The 22,757-nt window shown below is 38.6% G+C and overlaps 5 protein-coding genes across 6 annotated transcripts; 3 read left to right on the top strand and 2 right to left on the bottom strand.

Annotated features, from left to right (window-relative positions):
• Nucleotides 1-336: 336 nt before the first annotated feature.
• Nucleotides 337-2,589, bottom strand: LOC130748598 (ras-related protein RABA1b). Its single transcript, XM_057601831.1, has 2 exons — nt 2,192-2,589; nt 337-962 (listed from the first exon to the last, which is right to left on the bottom strand). The coding sequence occupies exons 1-2, from the start codon at nt 2,410-2,412 to the stop codon at nt 530-532; spliced, it is 654 nt and encodes a 217-aa protein (XP_057457814.1). The 5' UTR covers nt 2,413-2,589; the 3' UTR covers nt 337-529.
• An 823-nt stretch (nt 2,590-3,412) lies between these two features.
• On the top strand, nt 3,413-4,009 carry LOC130742790 (uncharacterized). The gene has a single exon (XM_057594888.1). It carries the CDS (start codon nt 3,413-3,415, stop codon nt 4,007-4,009), a length of 597 nt encoding a protein of 198 aa, XP_057450871.1.
• Nucleotides 4,010-4,558: 549 nt separating this feature from the next.
• On the top strand, nt 4,559-6,196 carry LOC130742781 (uncharacterized). The gene is made up of 3 exons (XM_057594877.1): nt 4,559-4,581; nt 4,679-5,939; nt 6,020-6,196. The coding sequence occupies exons 1-3, from the start codon at nt 4,559-4,561 to the stop codon at nt 6,194-6,196; spliced, it is 1,461 nt and encodes a 486-aa protein (XP_057450860.1).
• Nucleotides 6,197-11,391: 5,195 nt separating this feature from the next.
• Nucleotides 11,392-13,087, top strand: LOC130749253 (putative pentatricopeptide repeat-containing protein At1g53330). The gene has a single exon (XM_057602582.1). It carries the CDS (start codon nt 11,473-11,475, stop codon nt 12,847-12,849), a length of 1,377 nt encoding a protein of 458 aa, XP_057458565.1. The 5' UTR covers nt 11,392-11,472; the 3' UTR covers nt 12,850-13,087.
• Nucleotides 13,088-16,889: 3,802 nt separating this feature from the next.
• On the bottom strand, nt 16,890-21,673 carry LOC130745472 (protein GRAVITROPIC IN THE LIGHT 1). 2 transcript variants are annotated; one of them, XM_057597758.1, is made up of 3 exons: nt 21,443-21,673; nt 20,584-20,707; nt 16,890-18,636 (listed from the first exon to the last, which is right to left on the bottom strand). In XM_057597758.1, exon 3 carries the CDS (start codon nt 18,634-18,636, stop codon nt 17,263-17,265), a length of 1,374 nt encoding a protein of 457 aa, XP_057453741.1. In that variant the 5' UTR covers nt 20,584-20,707; nt 21,443-21,673; the 3' UTR covers nt 16,890-17,262. The 2 variants fall into 2 exon arrangements, with proteins under 2 accessions (XP_057453741.1, XP_057453742.1); XM_057597759.1 differs by lacking the exon at nt 21,443-21,673 and adding an exon at nt 21,093-21,362.
• Nucleotides 21,674-22,757: the final 1,084 nt, after the last annotated feature.

The raw sequence follows: 22,757 nt of genomic DNA, 5'->3' as shown, positions 1-22,757 counted from the left end.
TCGTTCATGGAGCTAGACTTTGTATCACCACACTTAGTCTAACACTTAGAATTTGGACAGAAAAGGAACTCAAATAAAAGACTGACTTAAGACTATCTTTACAAGATCAATTTAAATATTTACTCAAAAGTTTAAAATTTGTTGTCCAAAATTTTAATGAGTTCAAAATAAATTTGAGTTAAAACCCTTATGTGAGATATTAAAAATATGTATATAATCAAAATTTAATCAACAGTAACTATGCATTCAGTTTTGCTTATTTTATATTAAAATATCAAAGATAAACAAGTATTATTTTCCAAAAGTTAAGCATCATTGTAACAAAAAAAAAAAAGATAGGCATCAGGCAATTTATATAAAAAATTAGTCAAGCAGAATTGTGTAAGACCACATAATAGTTTTTTAAGAGTAAGAAACATATTCAATGAATTACTAGGGAAAAAAATCATAAACTAATAATAATACAATAATTAAGACACGTCAGTGAAAGCCAACATACTTAGTAGAATATCAATTATGTTTAACAGCCTCAGGTTGAGCAGCAACCAACTCTCTTCAAAGCAGACACATCATTCTTAAGATCTATTTTCTCCCCCTTGGCTGGCACAGATGCAGTTCCATTTTCTGCCCCCTCAACAGCTTTTTTGCTAACAACATTGTAGATTTGAGTCAGAACTTCAGCAAATGCATTCTCTACATTAGAAGCCTCAAGTGCTGAGGTTTCTATGAAGTACAATGACTCTTTCTCAGCATAGGACTTCCCGTCCTCAGTTGATACAGCTACAAGGTGACGAAGGTCTGATTTGTTCCCAACAAGCATCACAACAATGTTGGAATCTGTGTGGTTCCGCAGCTCTTTGAGCCATCTGTCGACATTCTCAAATGTTGCATGTCGCGTGACATCATACACAAGAAGTGCACCTAGAGCACCCCGATAGTATGCACTCGTGATTGCACGATACCTGTAAAGAGAAATGTGAGTTTGAAGCATGAGATTTGGTGGAAAAGTTCAAGTTTACAGGTTTGGCTAGTTATATACATAATAATAATAGTTCACAACTTCTTTGTAAGTTGATTATTTTGAAAAGGAAAGGTAACCTCTCTGCCCCCAAGCAGAGGGAAGATCAATTAGGTGACTAGTTATAAAATACCCAGCTGCTTCAACTATAAATATTTTGTTGGAAATTTAAATGAGTGGTGAAGCTCCAACATGGTTGAAAATTTCTTGATTATAAAAAAATATAAGTGTGAAGTAACACAGACTCATTGTCTTAAGGTACGCGTAAAGATGTGGAGTCGTCTTCACTGTGCTGATTAATTTCTTAAGCACATTGAGAGAGTCTTGTTGATATCAAAAGTCAAAACCAATGGTTGAATTGGACCGAGTATTTGAGACTTGAAGACCCACATACTCAATAAGGTGGTAGTATCCACCTTGCCTATCTCTTAATTTCATTAACAAATTACTCCCTTTTTCTTAGGTGTTTAAATTTTGAATTTGAAAGATTACACACTCTGCAACAAACAGGCCCTAGAAATTAGCTATTGCATGCTTGACATATGCTACTGTTTGACTGAGATTTCAAATGATCAAAGCCAACAGAAACCCACTAATATCAACATTTCAAATCCTTATAAATCTACAATGCTTAAAGTTAGATACCCAACCAGCAGTTCAACAACACAACACTATGACTTGGATTTAAGCTCACAACAAATTAAGTAACCTATGCAACATCAAGAAAATATCAATGAACAAACCAATAAAAAAAACTAAGAAATACCACAATACATCTACATAGATTTGGCTCCAAAGGGTAAAGTCATCCTAATCATTGACTGAGAATTCAATATGTGAAATTGTGATCTTATTTTTGCACATCTATAACAAAATATATAAAATTTTCATTAATGATAAAAATAAAAAATAAAAACATTTCAGGATGAACATGGTAATCTCAAAACTATGTAGACAAATTACACTACACCCAAATCATGTTTCTTTGTTTGTTAAGGAAACTAAAACTACGGTAAAATGTTGTTGCTAATTTAAGAAACCAAGATTTGAATCCACCGACCAAAAATTGAGACAACATCGATAAAGTGAAAATTCATGAACAAGATTCAGCTTGAAACTACGAACAGCATTTGAAGGTAAATGAAGAACATGAGAGAGGGGAAAAGTGAAAACCTCTCTTGGCCAGCGGTGTCCCAGATCTGAGACTTGATGACTTTGGAGTCAACATTCAAGGTGCGGGTAGCGAATTCAACGCCGATGGTGGACTTAGACTCGAGGTTGAACTCGTTTTTGGTGAACCTGGAGAGGAGGTTGGACTTCCCGACGCCGGAGTCGCCGATCAGAACCACCTTGAAGAGGTAGTCGTAGTCGTCGTCCGCCCTGTAACCCGCCATTGCCGCCGGAAAATGCTTGGCGTGTAGAGAGAGAAAGTGGGGAGATTTGGAGTTTTTTTTTTTGGTGTGAAGGGAAAGTTAGTATGTTTGTGAGTGAGTAGAAGAAGGAGGGAGATAAGCGTGAGACCGTTTAAAAAAGAAATATGCTTCTTCTTCCGGATCCTGACCTTGTTTCTTTGAGAAAATGTGCCACTTTAATAAAAGGCAGAGACTATTTGCGCCTTCCTGTTTTGCTAAGTCCGCCATCTCCTTTTTTAAAAATTCCAACATTGCCCTTAGTAAAAAAAACATAAAAAGGTAATATTTAATTTTTACTTCCCACACACCATCTCCTTCTTCCTCCTCACCCTCCTCCTCACTCTCCTCTTAATCCTCCACTCCTCCACTCCTCCACTCCCAAGCTCTTTTGGGTGATCTCAAATCAAGAATAGAAGCTTACCCATGTAAGTTTTTACCTTTTTCCGAGCTTTTTTCAGCTTTTTTTAGCTTTCATCGCGATTTCGCGACTTTCTGACGTAACTGGTTCGTCCCGCCCTTAAAACTGCGGTAATGAAACAAATTACACGCTCCCGCTAACATACGTGCGGACGTGTTAAATTTATACCTTTCGCTAACTTGTTAGCGGAAGTGAAAAAAACTTAGTCATTTCAATCGTCTTAAGGTCTGGTACTGCTACTACATAAATAAAATTGATTTTCCCGTTAACATACGTGCGGAAAGTGATATGTTGGAATAATAGGTCCGCCAGTTAAACTGTGGAAGGCAAATATGTGCTGCCGCAAATTAAAGCGCGGACAGAACAAAGATTTTTAGATTGATTGAACTTATTTTGTTGATTGCAGCATAATGATACCTGAGGAAGTAAATAGGCCCAATATGGAGATTGTGCCTTCTGTGGATCTTACAAAAGCTTTCACCACTAGCCAAGTAAGTTTTGTTCAATTTAACAAGTTATACACTATGTGTAGGTCATGCGATGTATACTTAATTGAGTTTTTAAATGTTGTGGGCTTTTGAATCCTCCAAAGCTCTTGTTAATTGGGCCAAAGCTGTAGGTAAAAAGCATGGCTATGTTATTATTATTCAGAAGTCGGACTATGAATCTGACAAAAGGAGGGCCGTGATGACACTAGGATGTGAGCGTGGCGGCAAATATAAACCATCCACATCGGTGTTAAAGCGAAAGCGGACTGGAACTAAGAAGTGTAATTGTCCATTCAGGCTAAGGGCAAGGCGTAGTAATAAAGATAAAATGTGGACGGTGCTTGTGCATAGTGGGATCCATAATCATGACACTGCTGAGGTTTTGCAGGGTCACTCATATGTTGGTCGTCTAAATCCAGAGGAAAAGGCGATGGTGGGAGAAATGATCGAAGAAAGGGTCAAGGCCAGTGATATTTTGATTGCTATAAGGAAACACAACCCAACCAACTTGACTAGAATTAAACATATTTACAATGAGAAGCAAGCATACAACAGGTTGAAGAGGGGATCGTTGACCGAGATGCAACACTTGATGAAGTTGTTGGAAGAACACAAATACGCACATTGGTCTAGGGTGCAGGATGGTACTGATGTGGTCAGATCTTTGTTTTAGGCACACCCTGATTCCATTCACTTGTTCAATGAGTTTCCTCATGTTGTGATTCTGGATAGTACATACAAGACCAATAGGTACAGGATCCCTTTACTTGAGATGGTGGGGGTTACGTCGACAAATTTGACATACTCAATTGCTTTTGCGTACATGGAGAATGAGCAAAAGGATGAGGTTGTTTGGGCTGTGAATAGATTAAAAGACTTGATCATTAATGAGGACAATCTGCCGAAGGTCTTTGTTACAGACAAAGACCAAGTTTTGATGGAAGCATTGGAAACTGTTTTTCCCGCAGCTCGCTGTCTTCTATGTCAGTTTCATGTACTTAAGAGTGTAACTGGCGAGATGAAGAAACTTGTGAAAGACATTGAGACGCGTGAAGACATTACTGATAGATGGAATCGGTTGATGTATGCTGCCAACGAGGTTGAGTATGATAAAGCTGTGGGTGCTTTGTCGAATACCGGTGAGCTCTGGACTTACATTGAGACTAACTAGTTGCCTTTGAGAAGCAAGTTTGTGAAGTTTGAGATTGATACTTGTATGCACATGGGGTGCACGACAACAAACAGGTAATTTGTTGCTATCCTTCACTTTTTTGACTTCAACTGTAAAATGTTTGGCAAAGTGTTTTCTGTTTTTTTGATTTCATGTTTATACCATGCGCAGAGTTGAGGGGGCACACTCAAAGCTGAAGAAGCTATTGTCCGACAGTAAGGGTGACTTGGTCATTGCGTGGACTGCGATGAACAAGCTTATTATCATGCAGCATGACAAGATAAAGGAGTCCTTCCAGCTCAGCTTATTTGTCACAGAGCATTCTGTGAATGACCAGTTCTATAAGCATTTGCGCGGGTTTGTATCTAGAGCCGCATTGCACATGATTGTTAAAGATAAGACTCAAATTGGCATGATTGGGGTTGGTGGTATATACTGTGAGTGTGTACTTAGGAGAACCCATGGACTACCATGTGCTTGTGAGCTCATGAAGTTTGAATCTGTCCCATTACTTGCAATTCATCCACATTGGAGGAAATTGACTTGGGATTCTTCGGACCGTGACTTGGATCCAACATTGGGTTTGAGTTTTGAGTCTGAATTTGACAAATTACGAACCAAGTTCGAGGAGTCTTCACACGGAGTTAGAATGTCGATCATTGAGAGCCTTAGAATGATTACTTATCCAGAAACGACTTCTATGTGCGCTCCAACAAAGAAGAAAACAAGGGGTAGGCCAATGGGATCCACTAACAAGCCCAAGAAGTTTGCCAAGGGATGTGGTGAGACCTCTACAAAGCGCATTCCTTGTAGATGGGAGACTATTGACAAAGAGTATCCGGGCTCATGGCGTGATAGCAACACGACACCATTACAAGAACCTTCTCCAAAGGTTAGGTCTCAAAAGGCTTCTAAGGCTTCTAAGGTACAAAGTCCTCTGATCCGGATGGTGTGTACAAAGAATAAGAAGCCTGTGAGTAGTTACCTACGTCGGCGCTACCTTAAACAAATCCCTGATGAGTTTCATCCATTCGTTGTTGACTTTATAAATGTAAAGGGAGATGGCCACTGTGGATATAGATCTGTTGCATCGTTGAAGGGTCTTGCAGAAGACGATTGGCCACTTATACGTAGGGAACTTCTGACAGAGCTTGATTCGGATGCTAATATGTACATCAACATGTTTGGAGCCAGCGAGGTTAACCAAATGCGTTTAGCTCTAACAGTTAAGGATACTAAGCCCGTAGGTGAAGACAAGTGGATGATGATACCAAATATGGCCTACCTTATTTCCACAACATATAAGTTCATAGTGTTCACTATTGCTAATACCGGATGCAACACTTTTTATCCGTTAAAAGGAAAGGCGGACCTAGTGGAAGAACACAAATTCATGCCGATTGTGCTTGTCAATAAAGATCATTTCGTTGGGGTAAATCCTTATCCTTTATCCTTCATAATACGTATATGTAAAACTTATACTTTTATGCTTATACTCTTCTTTGCTTGTAGGTTACTCTTCGTGAAGGCCATCCAATGCCGGCCACAGCTCACTTGTGGGCATACAACTGTCACCCGGAAGCAAAAAAATGGGAAGAGCCTTACAAAGAGCGCATTGAAGAATACGCGGCTTATCTGAAACAAAAAAATGGAGGATGTAGTGATATTATTGACCTTAGTGATGATTAATTATGTTGGATCATTAAGTTGTTTTGTAACGAATTGCTTGTAATTTATATGCGTGTAATGGATGATTACTTTGAACTTTATAACTGTCTCATTAAATAGCTTGTGATGCCTCTGGATTGTTATAACTGACAGGAAATCAATCTGTGCATGCCTCTGTAATAACTGCCATTAATTTTCACCCTGTCCGCACATATAACTGCGGTAGGTCATGAGGCATCTGTAAGCCTCTTTAATAGCACCAATTTCCCGTGGTTATAACTGCGGATGTGTGTAAATTTTCACCCTGTCCGCACTTATAACTACGGTAGGTCATGAGGCATCTGTAAGAGGTTACTGTAAGCCTCTTTAATAGCACCAATTTCCCGTGGTTATAACTGCGGTTGTGTGTAAATTTTCAACCTGTCCGCAGTTATACAAGCGGTTGGTTCATACAACATGAGGCATCAATACGAGGTTACTGTAAGTCTCATTAATAGTTCCAATTTCCCGTGGTTATAACTGCGGATGTGTAATTTTGAACCTGTCCGCACTTATAACTGCGGAAGTGTTATAATTTTGAACCTGTCCGCACTTATAACTGCGGTAGGTTATGAGCCCTGTGTAAGAGCCTATTGTAAGCCTGTTTAATAGCACCAATTTCCCGTGGTTATAACTGCGGATTTGTTTATATTTTCAACCTATCTGCAGTTATAAGTGAGGAAGGTGATTTCTTGGCAGAAAAACTTTTGGTTCATATAACATGAATGTATCGCGCTATATTTCTAACCATAACAGTTGGTTCATATAACATGAATGTATGATGCTAAACAAATTATCCAACAAAACATAACAAAAGATCCGAAATTATCCAACAAACACACATAGTTGCATTATCCAACTAAACATAACAACGAGATCCGAAATTATCCAACAAACACACATAGTTGCATTATCCAACAAAACATAACAAAAGATCCGAAATTAAACAACATTAAACAATATTATCCAACAAAATAAATATAAAAGTACAAAGGTCCCTAAATCTAACGCCCAGAATTTGAAGGCCCAGCTCCCGAGTCCCGTCCCCTGACCTTTCTTCCCCTCCCGTGCACTGCTCCCTCGATGATGGTATGCATATTGTGCACCGCATCCCACATCGGTGAACCCGGCGGGGGCGATCCATCTGTCATCGGATCAACCGCAATGCCAGAGTACAACGCAAGCTCCGCAAACTGGCTCTGAAATGACAATATATAAGGTCAATATACACATAGGCATACACATAATCGTAATGTAAGCCACATAGCAAAAACAAGTGTCAGTACCTCTAGAAATGCGAAGCGGTCGCCTTTGTACTCATCTGGGACCATGTAAGGGTGTGAGACCTTGATATACCAAGGAGTGTATTCGCCAGTGGTCTGAAAAGGGAAAGTAGCTTCTTCCGACAGATGGCAAATGTGATCATTCCAGTGCGCAAATCGACGATCACACTCCCGGCACGTAACTGACGGTGGTGGGGGATCTGGCACATACTGGATCCGGCCAAACTGCCTGATGACTCGATCTGGGAGGTATGGGAATATCATCCCGGCATGCCTGATAAATCCCCTATACAAAGCAACCTGAGGGAAGGGCCAGTGAGCATAATGCTCTACATAAGGTCTCCAAATCACAGAACTGGCCGGAAACGTATCCAGGTTCATCCTCTTCTGCGCAACCTCAGTAGTCCCTCAAAGCGCCTCCCAAGTTAGTGCAACGGGCCTGTCTGGCGTGTAGGCAGGGTTGTCCCTGCGCTCAAACAAGGATCCGGGGAAGTGGGCAAACACCCATGACTGCAAAAGAGAAAATGCCAAAGTATGATGCTAATTATTTAAAAACAATGACAACAAACGTTTTAACAATAATTACAAAGAAATAACAATACCTGCAGAAGAGATAAATAACCAGCAACAGACTTAGCACCGTTCCTGCTGGCCTCCCCGAGCTGACCATACAAGTAAGCCAAAGTGGCAGCTCCCCAGTTCCATCTTGATGCATTCTCAACATCTTCAAACAGAGACAAATACACATCACCAATATATGTGTTGCTCTTGTCACAGAAAAGGGTCATGCCAATCAACCGCAGCATGTAAGCTCGGCATGCAGGAACTTCATTGTTGGCCGCTACGTGTTTCTCCACAATAGCTTGGAGAAAGCTAAAGCGAAGAGATGGACCCCTACAAGCATCAAACTCCTTCATCACAAGCTCAATGTCCACATCAAGTAACTGAGCAACCGCAGTAGCCGCCTCCTCCCTAGTCGGGTTACCAAAGGAGAAGAACTCACCCTCTACAGGCAAGTGGAGTAATGCTGAGACATCTTCAAGTGTGATCGTCATTTCCCCCCAGGGTAAGTGGAAAGATGACGTCTCAGGATGCCATCGCTCAACAAAAGCAGAAATAATGCTCTGGTCAACACTCGGGCTTGTGCATTTCATCACCCACCGCAAACCTGCATCATGCACCGCACCCCTTATGTACCGAGCATGATGAACTACAGGATGACACATCCTCCCATGATTATAGGTCTTGAGCACGCCTCTAGTCTCATAATTTGGCCGCTTGTATGACCTCCATATGTCACGAGCTATATGTTCGCCATACTTAGTCAACAAGCAAAGGTCAAACGGACCTCCCTCATACCACAACCTGTTCTCATCGTCCTCATCACCAGACTCCTCCTCAAACTCCGCCTCAAGGTCAGCACCGACATCCTCCTCAGCCTCCTCTTCACCACTAGTCTCCTCCTCACCACTAGTCTCCTCCGCCTCAGTGTCACCATCCTGCTGATCATCCATAATCTCATCATCCTGCTGATCCTGTACAGCAGGCTCTTGTTCAGAATTCCTACCCCTTCCTCTACCCCTTCCTCTATTAGCCTCTTATGACCGTTTGCGGTTAGAAGCATGAGTGGAGCTACGATCCCGTGGAGTAGTAGGTTCAGTAGAAGGACCAACAACACGGGCAGTTTTCCTAGGAGGCCTGAAAATTAAAAATACAAAAATTTATACTCATACACAACAATTTATTAACATAAACAACAGTTTATTAACATAAACAACAGTTTGCATACATAAAAAATAATTTATAAACATTCAGAGAAAATTCAGAGAGAATTAAAAAAAAAATTGACAGGCTAACCGCACTTAAACATGCGGTAGGCATAAAAAATTTGACAGGCGAACCGCACTTAAACATGCGGTAAGCATAAAACCTGTCCGCGGTTTAGAGTGCGGGAAAGTCACGACACATCCTCCCATGGCAGAATCAAATCGAGGGACTGAATTTTGACACAAAATACAACCTAAGCCTCGAAAACTTGTAAGAAATAACTTACATTGTTGTTCTTCTTGTGGGTTATGGGTTGTTGTTGTATTTTGTGGGTTTCTCCTTCTTGACTTGGTCTCCTTCTTCCTCTTCTACTTCAACTTCTTCTTCTTACTGGTTGTCCTCCTTTCTCTTCCTCTTCTTGACTTGGTTGTGGGTTAATGTGGATTTGTGAGGATTGAAACTTTTGAAATTGGGTGGGAGAGGAAGATGGTATACGGATGAAAGAGGGGGGAGGGTTTGTAGAGATAAGGTAGTTTTTTTTTTAAAAATTTAAATTACTGAAGGGTATTTTAGTCTTTTTGCATATTTGGGGATGACTCACTTAGCAAAAAAGGGGGCGCGAATAGTCTCTACCTTAATAATATATGCATTCTAATTTTATTTTCGCAAATTATATCACAGATGAGACGACTGTTATGAAATTAATTTAGAGATTCGAAGATCATATTTAGTGTGGTTAGACTTTTTCCAACCGAGGTTTCTCCATAACAATGAACTACATTTCAAAGGAGTTAAATTATCTATCAGCTGTTTTGTAGCGTGTTAAACTATATATGAATTCTAATTAATAAAGGAAAAGATGTTATAAAATAGAGATTAATTTCTATGCACCGACGGTGTAAATAAGTTTTACACCATCATTCAATCACATCCCTCCATTTTGTTAGCTTACAATTAATTTTGAATTTAAGAATATCTAAAAATAGGAAATGGAAGGTTGTGATTGACTGATAGTGTAAAACTTTTTACACCGTCGGTGCATAGAAATTAATCTCTATAAAATATACTATTAAGTATTAATTCATCACTTTCATGGTTTATTTTATTTGATTATGAGTGTTTGAGATCTCATTTACACTACTTTATAATTTAATTTATTAGAAATATGGACATTCATTTTGGTGTCACCTTCTTGCATTTTCGTGTTATTACTTTTCTGAGAATATTTTCGTTAATTAGGAAGTGCATGTATATAAGGTCAATTGAGAAGTTTTACGGTCTTGTGTGTTTCTAGAACGAATGGGGAGGCGATTCAGGCTTGTGTAGAGCACCTTATAAGATCACACTTGGAGACGTATGGGGCGTCTCAGGTTTTATATGATTTCTTGTTCTTGGGTGTTGTATTTCTTTTGTTTGGTCCATCGTTATCTTGGCATTTGCTTGTGTTACATTGTTCTTTGCTTTTGTTATTGTTGACGTTGCACTTTGTTAAGATAATTTGTTTCTCGACTCTTTTTGAATTCAATAGACTTTTACTTTAAAATATAAAATTAGTCAAAAATGATAAAATTAAAGGAAAATTGATGGCAAATAAATTTCTCTTTTATTTTGGATTAAGGAAATTTCTCTTTGAAAAATGATTTTTGAACCTCATACAACTTTTTTTGAAAAGTTGAACCCGTACAGTGCCTGCCATCCAATCGTTATACGTAGATTGTGGTAGTTTTCGATCACACCATAATATGCAAAATATATAATAAGGGAAACAAATGTTTTATGGCGATTTCAAACCCTGCCCTAACTACCACAAGATGCTCATATATTTTGCGAAAGTTTTAAAATTTCTGTTAAACGCTTTTTTTTTATTCTTCACATTTAACTAATTCACGGTCACATTTAATATGTAGTGTATGTCGTGTATTCCCTAGGATTCAAATATCGAGACCATTTCTCTTCATAGTTTGACCATTGATGCGAGAATCATATAGATGAATTACCAAGAATCAGAGTGTAAGAAACTTTGTTTTAATATGAACATAAAGTGTCCGTTTAAATTTTTGTTGAGTTCAATGATGTTAAAATTATGTTTTCCGATTTAAGTTAAACTTAACGTGTCAAATTCTAACTTGTTATCGGTTGCGCCTTACATCACCTGCAAATCAATTGCACCCTCTCTAAGCTACACTTGCTCCACACACAAGTTCCTCAATGGCGACACCAAAACCTATATCACCCTTCAGACTCTCCTCCCTCCTCCGATCACAGAAGGACCCATCCGTCGCATTCCAACTCTTCCTCTACCCCAACCCCCAAACCAACCACCGCCCCTTCCGCCACTCCCTCCTCTCCTACGACCTCATCATCACCAAACTCGGCCGCGCCAAAATGCTCCCCGAAATGGAACAAGTCCTCCACCAACTCCACCTCGACACGCGCCACCGCGTCCCGGAGCCCCTCCTCTGCCACGTCATCACTTTCTACGCCCGCGCCCGCCAACCCTCACGCGCCGTCCAGACCTTCCTCTCCATCCCCTCCTTCCGCTGTCAACGGACCCTCAAGTCCTTCAACACGCTCCTCCACGCGCTACTCACCTGCCGCCAGTTCGATGCTGTGACCGAGCTCGCCGCCCGCGCCGGTGAGTTCGGAGCCCCGGACGCCTGCACCTACAACATCCTCATCCGGGCGAGTTGCCTCCGCGGCCACGCGGATCGTGCATTTGAACTGTTCGATGAAATGCGCAGCCGAGGTGTCCGCCCTGATCAGGCCACGTTCGGGACGTTAATCCACAGGCTGTGCGAGAATTCGCGGCTGCGCGAGGCGTTTGAGCTGAAAGAGGAGATGTTTAGGGAGTTCAAGTTGGAGGGGTGTGTAACTATTTACACCAACTTGATCAAGGGGGTTTGCAAGATTGGTGAGCTCAGTTGGGCTTTTAGGATCAAGGATGAAATGGTGAAGAAAGGGTTGAAGCTGGATGCTGCTTTGTACAATACCTTGATCAATGCACTTTTTAAGGCAGGGAAGAAAGAGGAGGCGTTGCGAGTTTTGGAGGAAATGAGGGAGGGTGGTTGCGAATGGAATTCGGTTACTTGTAATGTCATGATCGGGGAGTATTGTAGGGAGAACAATTTTGAAGAAGCTTATAGGATTTTGGATGGGGTGGAAGGTGTAAAGCCTGATGTTATTGGTTACAATGTGTTTCTTGGTTGGTTGTGTAAGGAAGGGAAATGGAGTGAAGCAATGGATTTGTTTCATGACATGCCGCGACGCGGGTGTGCTCCTGATGTTGTGACGTACCGTACACTGTTTGATGGGCTTTGCCGGTGGAGGCAGTTCCGGGAAGCTGTGGTTGTTTTGGATGAGATGATGTTTAAAGGGTATGCTCCCCTTTCTAAAAATTTGAATGCATTTGTCAGTGAGTTGTGCCAGGAAGGGAATTTTGAGCTGCTATCAACAGTTTTAAGTGATTTGACAAGTAAAGGAAAAATTTGCAATGAGGGTATATGGGATGTTGTGCTTTCAATGGTTTGCAAACCAGAGAAGGTACCTGAATCTTTTGAGCTTTTGGACGCCTTGGTGTTGGCATGAATTGTAGCGAACCAGATTAATGGGAAAAGATTTAGACTATGTTTGGATATCAGTTTGCACAAGCCTAAAATGGATGTTAGCATACACTTATGAACATAAATAGGCTTGTATATTGGTTTTCAAGCAAACTTAACTGAGTCACCCTCAGTTATTAGAATTTTCTAGATCAAACTTGAGTTTATGAGCCAAATTCATTGTTTTAAATTACAGTTGAGGTCACATTGTGGTTGCTGTTGCATTGTTGTTGCGCCTAATGTGATCTGATATGGTCTACCAATGTGGTTTAGGATTTAAAGGTGTCAAGTATTTGGGTGATGGATTTTGGCATTATGCTATTGCTACCTGTTTCCTTTTTTTTTTGTCAAATCTGTTTGATTCCTACGTTTGTAATATGCATCTTGGGTACTTTTAACAAAAAATATTTGGGCCTAATTCTTTTTATGGGGCCTTAGGCAGCTGCCTTTCGGCCTAAGGGGCTCCACGGCCCTGGTCTTGCCCCATGGCTCTCAACAGTCTCTATCTTCAGTGTCCATCACTGATTAAAGAGGAACAAGACAAATAACAGAGGTGTGAGAAGCAATTCAGCACAATCTTAATTAATCCAAGCTGCAAATTATTATTTTATTGAAAAATTATAGTTTGACACAAATTGAAACTTGCAAGTATTAACGTTCACTGTCTTCTTGTTGCCCTACTTTAATCATGCAAAGTGCTGTCAATGTCATACATAATAAGGGTAATTAAGTTTGTTCTGTCACACGAAATAGAAGCTTTCAATGTCCCTACTGGATCACAATCATGCTATGCTGGTTGTGCACTCCACCATCAAGATTACAAGAAAATATTATTGCGAAAGTTACATAAATCTAACTCTTGCCACATAGTGTAAACGTGATCAAATCAGCTATAAGTAAACAAATTGACCCACAAGTATATTCAAAGAATGATGGCGATTTTTTTTTTTCATTTCACACCATACATTCACGCTCACCTTGAAAGAGATAGTAATTTATAAGAGACATTAACATGAGAGAAAAAATATAAAAGAGAATGAATATGAGAGAAATAGAAAAAATGTGATGAGATAGAAAATCGTGTTAAAATATATTGAGAGCAATGATCTGTTCTATTACTTTCAAAAAAAATACTTCATCCTCTTCTCAACTTTTTTTACATTTTTTATAAGCCAAATACCAACCCATTACACGAACAAACTACCAATTACACGAACAAGTTTTTCTACATGCTAAAAGGAGATCAATATTTTTTTCCCACTGAAACAACATCACTATTAAATGTTTATATTTTAAAATAAAAGAATTTATAGGAAGACTACTGGTGCGTTTGTTTTACTAAAATATCACATTTTTCAATTAAAAAATATTTATTTTAAATTCTTACATATTTGTTTCAGTTTTTTAAAAAACGTTATAAAAGTTGAAATCAGATTTTTTTTTGTGAATGAGAAATAAAACAAAAAACTACAAAGTTAAAGAATCTCTCGACAACCGCGAAACAATTGCGTCCGGGGAATCATCGTGGCTAGTAAGCTCCAATTGTCGACTAGCACCCAAACCCGCAAGGCAACTCGCCGGGTCATTAGCCTCACGAGGATATAGCGAAGCCGAACCCCCCAATTGCGCGCAAGAAGAAGGTGGATGTCATGTCCATAGAGATACTAGCGCATGCATGAAATCTGAACCTCTCATGATTAAGAATCTCCACAATGTCTTGAGAAAACTATTTTGATTAACTTATTATAAAAATTTAAAGTAATTTTAAATAGAGTAATCATTTACAAACAAACGCACTATACGTGATATTTCTTTTTGATTTTTCAAAGTATCAACAATCGGCAGTTATGAGAATAATCTCCTTGAAACTTAAGCATCACATTAAGTGAGTAAGTCTTTCCCAATAAATCATTTTCCATATCACTATAAAGAAAACGAATATAATGGACTAAATACATAGGTCAATTATATATTCATTATTACTACTCCGTTCCTAAATAACTGACATTATTTATAGCTGAATTTTGTTCATAATTATCTATCACTTTACAAAGTTCAAGAGAACATTAATTATACTTTACCAATTGTACCCTTCATTTATTAGTGGTAGGAAAATTGAAAAATTAGAATTAATAAGAGAGATAAATAGTATAAAATAGAAAGTTAGATAATAATTTTAATAAAATAAAAACATTAATTGCTATTTCTTAACACTTGTACAACGACCTTAAACCTTAAAGTGTCATGTTAGAGCAACTCCAACGCAGGTTGCTTAACCTGGTCGGAGGAAATAAGATGCGTTCCTTATTCTTGGGCTCCATTGAAGCTTGCTGAAGTGGCGTTGCTAAAAGCTAAAAGCTAAGCAACGCTGCTTAAATAAGCAACGCTCCTTAACTTGGTCCTTGCTTAAAATATTATTTTTTCTCTCTCCATTTAGCAACAAAATCCAGTTAAAAGAAGAGGGAAACAGATTGATGAAGAGGCAACTATGGACCCATCAGAATAGTATTTAAGCAACCCAACTAGCAACCCTCCATTGAAGATGCTCTTATAAAGAATTGAGAGAGTATTAGACTTGGTGGGTAATAAGATGTATTTATAAAGAATGAATGAGAGGACCCATAGATCCGTTTACAAAATTATACCCACATGAGCCATATACCTACCTACTTCATCACTTGCATATTAAATATATCTCTGACGGTTGGGATGTAAAACTGATACAGAGAGGGAGATGCAAGCAAATCTATCAAGATACGAAAGAGACATGAAAGGCTTACAAATGTTGTCTTTACATGCCCCCTTCACCACCGGCCTCATTCAATAAAGATTGTACTAAGTGGGACCTTATTAGCTTTTAATACATTCTGAACCCCAATGAACATATTGTACAAAATTCATTCATCACCACAAATTTCTTCTGTCCTGTCTAGCTAAAGGGCAATATTGGGATTTTATTCAACTATTGTTAACATTTAATTGACCTTCCATAATGTAATGTAATCAAAAAATCAATTAGTGTTTCAAAATAGTCTAGGTATATTAGTATTTTAAAGATTAAAGAATTATAAACTGATTAGTTTATAAAGAACATCCAAAAGAGTGCTTATATATTTAATTAAAGAATAATGTCTCATCATGTTGAATTAAAGACAGCCGAGATTCGGCCCGGGTGTATAGGAATGACAACAAATAAAATTTATATAATATTAGAGTAGTTGTAATTTGTGTATATATTTGTATTAAACAATCCACTAGTCGTGAAGTAAATATAAGTATTATGTAAGAAGCTTTCTCTTCCTGGGCATCATCCTTAATTGTGAACCGCGGCCTGAACCCTAACTCTGTCGCCACAAAACTCCTTCACGCGCCATTAAGTCTCCACAACCAAACCACACCATTACGAACATCATTATCGCGCAACCTCCATCACTCATTGGACCTTTTTCATCTCACCCAAAATCAAACCATAACCCCAAATTAGAAACCATCACACTAGCATTCCCTTCATCCCGTTGTCGTTGGTTCTTCATCGCACCATTAAAGCTTGCATTTCACCTATGTTTGAGTTGCTTCTTGTCGTCATTTCACAAAACAAATGCAATCTTGATCACTGCTCCTACCCCGAACTCGTATTTCCCAAATAAAATGCTACATCTTGATTCGTCTCCACCCATGGGGTTTGCTTATTCACGAGCTCATCGCTCCACAGTAGTGGAGGTGAAGTGATGGCTTCAATGGCAGTTGAAAATGCTAAGGGGATGGTTACTGGTGTCTAGGCAAATAAGTGTGGTGGTGGCAGCAGAAATAAGTTGGCAGAAAGTAATTCCGATGAGAGCAAAGTGGACAAGGTTAACAACTAAGGGACTAATGATTTTTTTTTTTTAAAAAACTTTTAAATATTGGTAAAACTCGTATAGTACTCTCAACTAATCACTAATCTACCGTGAATTAATTTTTTCAGTGGCACACAATAATAGATTTGGCCGTAGAATGAGTCACACAAGGAAATAAAAGTGCAAATAATTAAAAGTTAAAACAGAACTACCACCTACATTATTATGTACAATAACACAATATCAGGTAAACACATGCATGAGTCATAACAAGACAATCCCTGTCACTGGCCTAATATCAACAAAACTTGAGGGGGCATGTCTTTGATTAAACTGGATAAAATAAAAACATTCTGAAGAAAAGGGCAGTTCCCAATGCAACGCGCTTTTCTTTTCAAAATGGCCAAAATACAAATGCACAAAGATTCCCCCATTGAATCATGCCAGAGGCCAGTCCCCACATCACAGCTATAGCACAGCACATCTAAAAGTTCAACTAAAAAACATTGGCTTAGCAGTGTTGTGGGGTCAGTGCCTGATCAAAGACTAGTTGCTGCTACCACCTACCTTTGCTTTGCAGAAGTGAATTTTTTTACCTTTTCTTGGTGCTGCTGTGATAGGTAAACTTGGCACTGTAAAAATGTTTTACCAATCCTAAACCCTGGAACCACAGTGAAAGCAACATGTGGCTCAGATTCCACTGGCATTTCATCATTCACACTCTCCATGTACACATCAGAGAATCTGCAACCCTTCCCCACTTGAAACACACATGCTTGAGGCTCAAAGGAGAAAGCCAAGCAATGCAGGAGCCACACTCGCTTTGCCATCTCAGCAAACGATGTGAAGAAGCTTGTATCAGGAAATTCCCCAGCATTTACCAGGTTCCTCTGGCTCAGGTTACCGAAAAACGAGGCCTCCATCTTGGGATGAACTAGTCTCAAGTACTTGATCCTGCAGAATTTCGCGAATGTTGATCTCGGCTGCATGGCGAGAAACTCCTTTGCTTTCACGGATTTCAGCTCGCTGAACCTCCCGAAGAACAATTGTCGCTTGCTTCCATCCGGCAGAGACTCGTTAGGAAGAGAGAAATTGGGAGAGTTGAAAGAATCAAACATCTCCCTGCAAACAAAGGACTCAACTGCAAAACACTTGTGATCTTCTTCCCAGTAAACCACATTCTTCTCAATAGCATTGACCGCAGCATCAATATCCCAACCAGCAGATCTCATCTCATTCACTAACAACTTCACAAAACTTCTAATGGATCTAACTGCGTGGCGAAGAAGAGTAACAAAATGGCTAGGACTTACACCTGAAACATGGAGATTATCAAGCACAGATAATGACCCACTTTGATTTAACTTCTTCTCAATTGACTTGTTCTGCTTATTAGCTTCCTCCAACTTCTCCCTAAGATACATAATCTCAGACTCCCTCAGCCGCGCCTGCGATTCCAACTTCTTCCCCATGATCCCATAAGTTTTGATGACACTCTCCAGCTCTTTTGCTTCGGCTTCAAGAATCGCTCTATCTGGTGAAGGATCAAATTGTTCTTTAAAGTAACATTGCTTAAGCTCAGACAAGGTCTTCAACTCCGAGACTATGAACTTATCTGCAGCTTGAATTCCATCAGGGTCATAAGGAGACTGGGCGTACTGAAGCTGAGCATATGAAGCTTTTACAGTTGAAATGCTTGCAAAAACTTTCGCCAGCAGCGCTTCTATGACCACTCTTTTCTGAAGCTCTTCATCTTCTTTGTTTATTGTACTCTTATCCATATTTCCTTCAACGTTGAGATTTGCATCAAGTTTAACATTCTTCAGTCCATCTACTTTTGCAATTCCAGTGACTGCTCTAACATGAAGAACCTTGGCAAATGTGCGAGCCAATTTACTCTTGCTTGGTGTCACTGCTGACGGCTTAACAGATTCCATCTACAGAAATGACACAGAGATGGCAAATGAAGATTGAAACAGTAAAATGTATCAATTATTTAAAAAGACTAACAAGGACAATAAAGTCATAAGAAAAGATGGGATGGTGATGAGTATGTTCAGCAAAAGGATAAAAGCAATATGCTTTAATGCTAAGATCAGGGCCTTTAATGGAGGCAGGGATTTTCTTTTTGTTCTTAATCTGTAACAGTTAGTTGCTAACCAACTATCAAAGACATGAAAAAGTTGTTTCACAACGAGCATATTTAAAAGACAATGACACCAAATAATAAAAAAAACTGAAGGACATGGTCAAAAGATGCATTAAAATCCATTAATTTGCAGCATATATGCACATAATACTAGGTCTTTTGTCCAAGATGGCATTTAGCAATGTGGACGAAACTATATTTTATAAATCAAGCAAAAGCAGAGAAGAAAATTCAGTGATTGAACCAACACAAGAATGTGTAAATAACACTCTTCAAAAAAATAATTTTTTTATAAGGCCTTATGTGGTTTCCTGATGTTCCGCTTCAAAAAGCACAAGAGCATTGGCCCCATCAGTCAAATTAATCAGTAAAGAACGATATAATTAATATGTGTTTCTTCAGTGTTTATCTATTACAGAAACAATAATGATTACAGTCATGATCAACATAAGTCCCATTCCCTTCCCATGTTTCACAAAGGCAAATTCAGCCAATACAGATCCATAATCTCCAGCATAGTTAAATCCAAAAAAAAAATCATGTATAACCTACCCTTTGTTAGGTAATCATCACATGTTGGTAACTAATATTGTAATTGTGATTGTTTAAGTAACCACTAAAACATCTCAAATTTAGTTTTGATTCCATTTGATTAAAAAAAGCATAACATATTTGTCTGATTCATAATCCATAGGATACTCTGAGTTCTTCCTTCATATTCAACATGTAGATGATCAGGCCTAGCAGTAAGTAGTAGTTGACCAGTTGACTATATGTGCTCACAGGAGGACCCATATACAAGTGGGATCACTAAATAGGACCCAATAACCCGTATCTAAGTGTCTGACATGGAACTTTAAACTTCACTATCATCATCACAATGAGAAAATGTATCAACCCTATGAAGCATCCCATCACTAGATAGTAAATGAGAGACTAATCAAAGGAAAAAAGAACCCAGCATTAAATAAATTGAAATACAAACATTGTGATGATTGTACTTCAAAGTTAAAAGCCTCATTCATCTTTCAACATTTTGATATTGTGCCCATGACTAAAAATACAGCAGCATTGAATGGTTAACACTGCACAAGCACAAACATCATTTTTTCACTGCCATTTGCTGTTTCACCCCACTAGTGTCACTTCAACATCCAGTACCACAGACATTCACATGACTCTTACTAAAAAACAAGTCAAAAATCACACAACATGAGATTCTTTGGCGCTTTCAAAATCCACCAGGCACAGGACAGATTACCTTCAAAAATTAACCAATCTCTTTATTCCATCCAAAATTTTCAAACTCATCCAGCAGTTTACAACAAACAAAATTTAACATTGCCAAAAACACATTGGACTATACTTGAATATACCTGTTAGCACTTACTTCGAGACATAAAATGAACGAAACTCTAATGGATTGATTGAGTTGAAAGACCGTTTATGTATTCAAACACACAGTTAACCGTCCTAAAAATTTAACATAAACATGAAAAGACACTTCCAAAACAAAGCATCTTTATGTCCTAGCAATCACAGTACAATAACTTTTTCCCCACTAATAGCTGCAAGTTGCAACCTTTATTTCTTTTCATCTGACACATAAGCAATACAAAACCCAGAAAAGTAGAGAAAATCATAAAACCAACAGTCATGGCTTAACCTCAACCACCATTCAAACCAAAAGATCATTATCCAGAAATACACCAAGCAAGGGAAAAAACCAATGTACCTTCGAAATATATGGCCAGAAATTTGGAGTGAACCAAGAGCCTAGCTTCTCCTCATACCGAAATGTAAATCTCAAGATATCAGAGCCAGAACAGAACAACTCCCAAGTATGAAAACAAAATACCCTGCAAAACCAAACACCAGAGCAAGGAAAAATCAAAACATGAAAAGGGTCTTCTCTCCAAAATAATGAAAACCAAGGTTGTTAATGGCGGATAGCGTAGCATAGCAGCAAGCCCAAAAAACGCTATTTCGAGCACTATTGCGGCGCAACAACCCCGCAATAGTGACAAATAGCGGTGAATAGTAGAGTAGCAGTGAACCCTCAGGACGCGCTACGACACTATAGCGCTCTATTAACAAGCCTGATGAAAACACAGTATGGATTCACTTTCAACCCACATTAGCACACATTCCAATACAAAAAAGAACACATTTTTCCAACAAATGAATAGTTGGATTAGATGAAAAAGAGCTTCAAATACAACTCTAACTCTAAAACAAACATACCCAGAAAGACTAAGATTGAGTGTTGCTTAGCTGCTACCACCACCACCAACCCCAGAAGCCAAGTTAATCACAAAACCCCCAAACAAAAAATAATCAAAACGTGTTTGTTGGAAAACAGCAAGAGATGAAAACGCGTTTGAAATGATAAAATAAAACACCGACTTTTCCTCCTACAAACAACAAGTACCAGCAAACCCCCTACCAAGTTAGATGATCCTGTCTCTTCAACTACTTGAGAAGGTGATAGATGAAAAGAGACGAAAATGAGTGACAACAACCAATCAAAAAAATGGGAAAAAACAACAGAGAGAAAGGTACACGGAGTTTCTTATGAAGCTTCAAAAACCAACCTGAACAAGAAACGAAAAAATGGGAACTTGACACTGTTTTCCAATCTATCTTCAGAGATTTTTGATGCCCATTATTTCTTTCTTCTCTGAGTATTGTTGTCTGTTGTTTTTGGCTTCTGGGTTTATGTGCGATTGCTTGGGTGTACTATTGGATTCTTCAGAGAACCTAGAGAGAGAAAGAGAGAGAATAGGAGAGAGAAAGTGAGTGTGATGACGAAAATGGACAAATGTATGTTCCGACCTCGGCTTTGGGAATTTAAAACGTTGCAGCAGAAGCGTGTCGTGTCGCTTTCGGTAATTTTGAGGGTGCTTTTATGCCCTTTGACTTGGCTGAAATTACGAGTTTGGTTCAGGGTGAGAATGGAGTTTTTAGGGCGGGAAGGGTGTTTTTGGAATTTTACAAAGATAATCATGGCCTGCTGTTATGCATAAATACGGTACTCATGTGCTTATTATTATTATTAAAATGGAATTTTCAATTATTTTTCAATAATTATTTTTATTTGAGTAGTGAAAGGAGGTGGAAGATTACTCTGGTTGTCATCTGTGTTTAAGGTAATTGTTCACCTGATTGGTTTGTTAAGAAGGGTGCGTACTCGGATGCTTTGGGAACTTGTGTTCTTCTACCTCCTCTCCCTGAGTTAGAGACTCTCATGTAAAGGGATTCTTTGTTGGTAGTGTAGTTGCTTTCTATTGTTGTTAACTAGTATGCTCACCTGTGCGTTGTACGGGTTAAATCGTGAGGAAATAACTAAAATAATTAGAGGGAATAAAGTGAGAAAATGAGTAGATTTTTTAAATTGTTTAATACGATAGAAATAGATGAGAAAAAAGAAAGAAAGAAATGATCAGAATATTAGACAAATGTTTTTTTTTGTTGAATAAAAAATAGATACTTTTACGTGAAAAGACGTTTTTGACATATATTCTAACACGTAAATGCAAATGCACTTTTTGGTCATTTACGACAACATTTGCATTTACGACAACTAAAAAACACGGGAAAACCAGGTAAAAAGGACACGCATTCACTTTCTTCGCAATAAATATAAAAAGAGAGACATATTTACTCTCTTCCGAAATTGAGGGAATTGCAAAAAGCAGTGAGGTTCACGTATAACTTATATCTTCGAGGGTTATTATTAACATCCTCACTCCAAATTACATGGTTTGAAATTCTCTCTTCATTTTCTATTGTGCAACCCCTAAATTCATTATTTTTTAATTCGTGAATTGTCTTTTTATTAAAACTACTCTTATCCTTTAAATACGAGATCAATGGACAATGTTTTGTAGGGGAGATTGGAAGTTTCCG

This window comes from Lotus japonicus, chromosome 3 (assembly GCF_012489685.1).
Source record: "Lotus japonicus ecotype B-129 chromosome 3, LjGifu_v1.2".
NCBI classification, from domain to species: domain Eukaryota; kingdom Viridiplantae; phylum Streptophyta; class Magnoliopsida; order Fabales; family Fabaceae; genus Lotus; species Lotus japonicus.
Note: the sequence above shows the minus strand (reverse complement) of the source record. Positions and strands in the feature narration are given on the sequence as shown.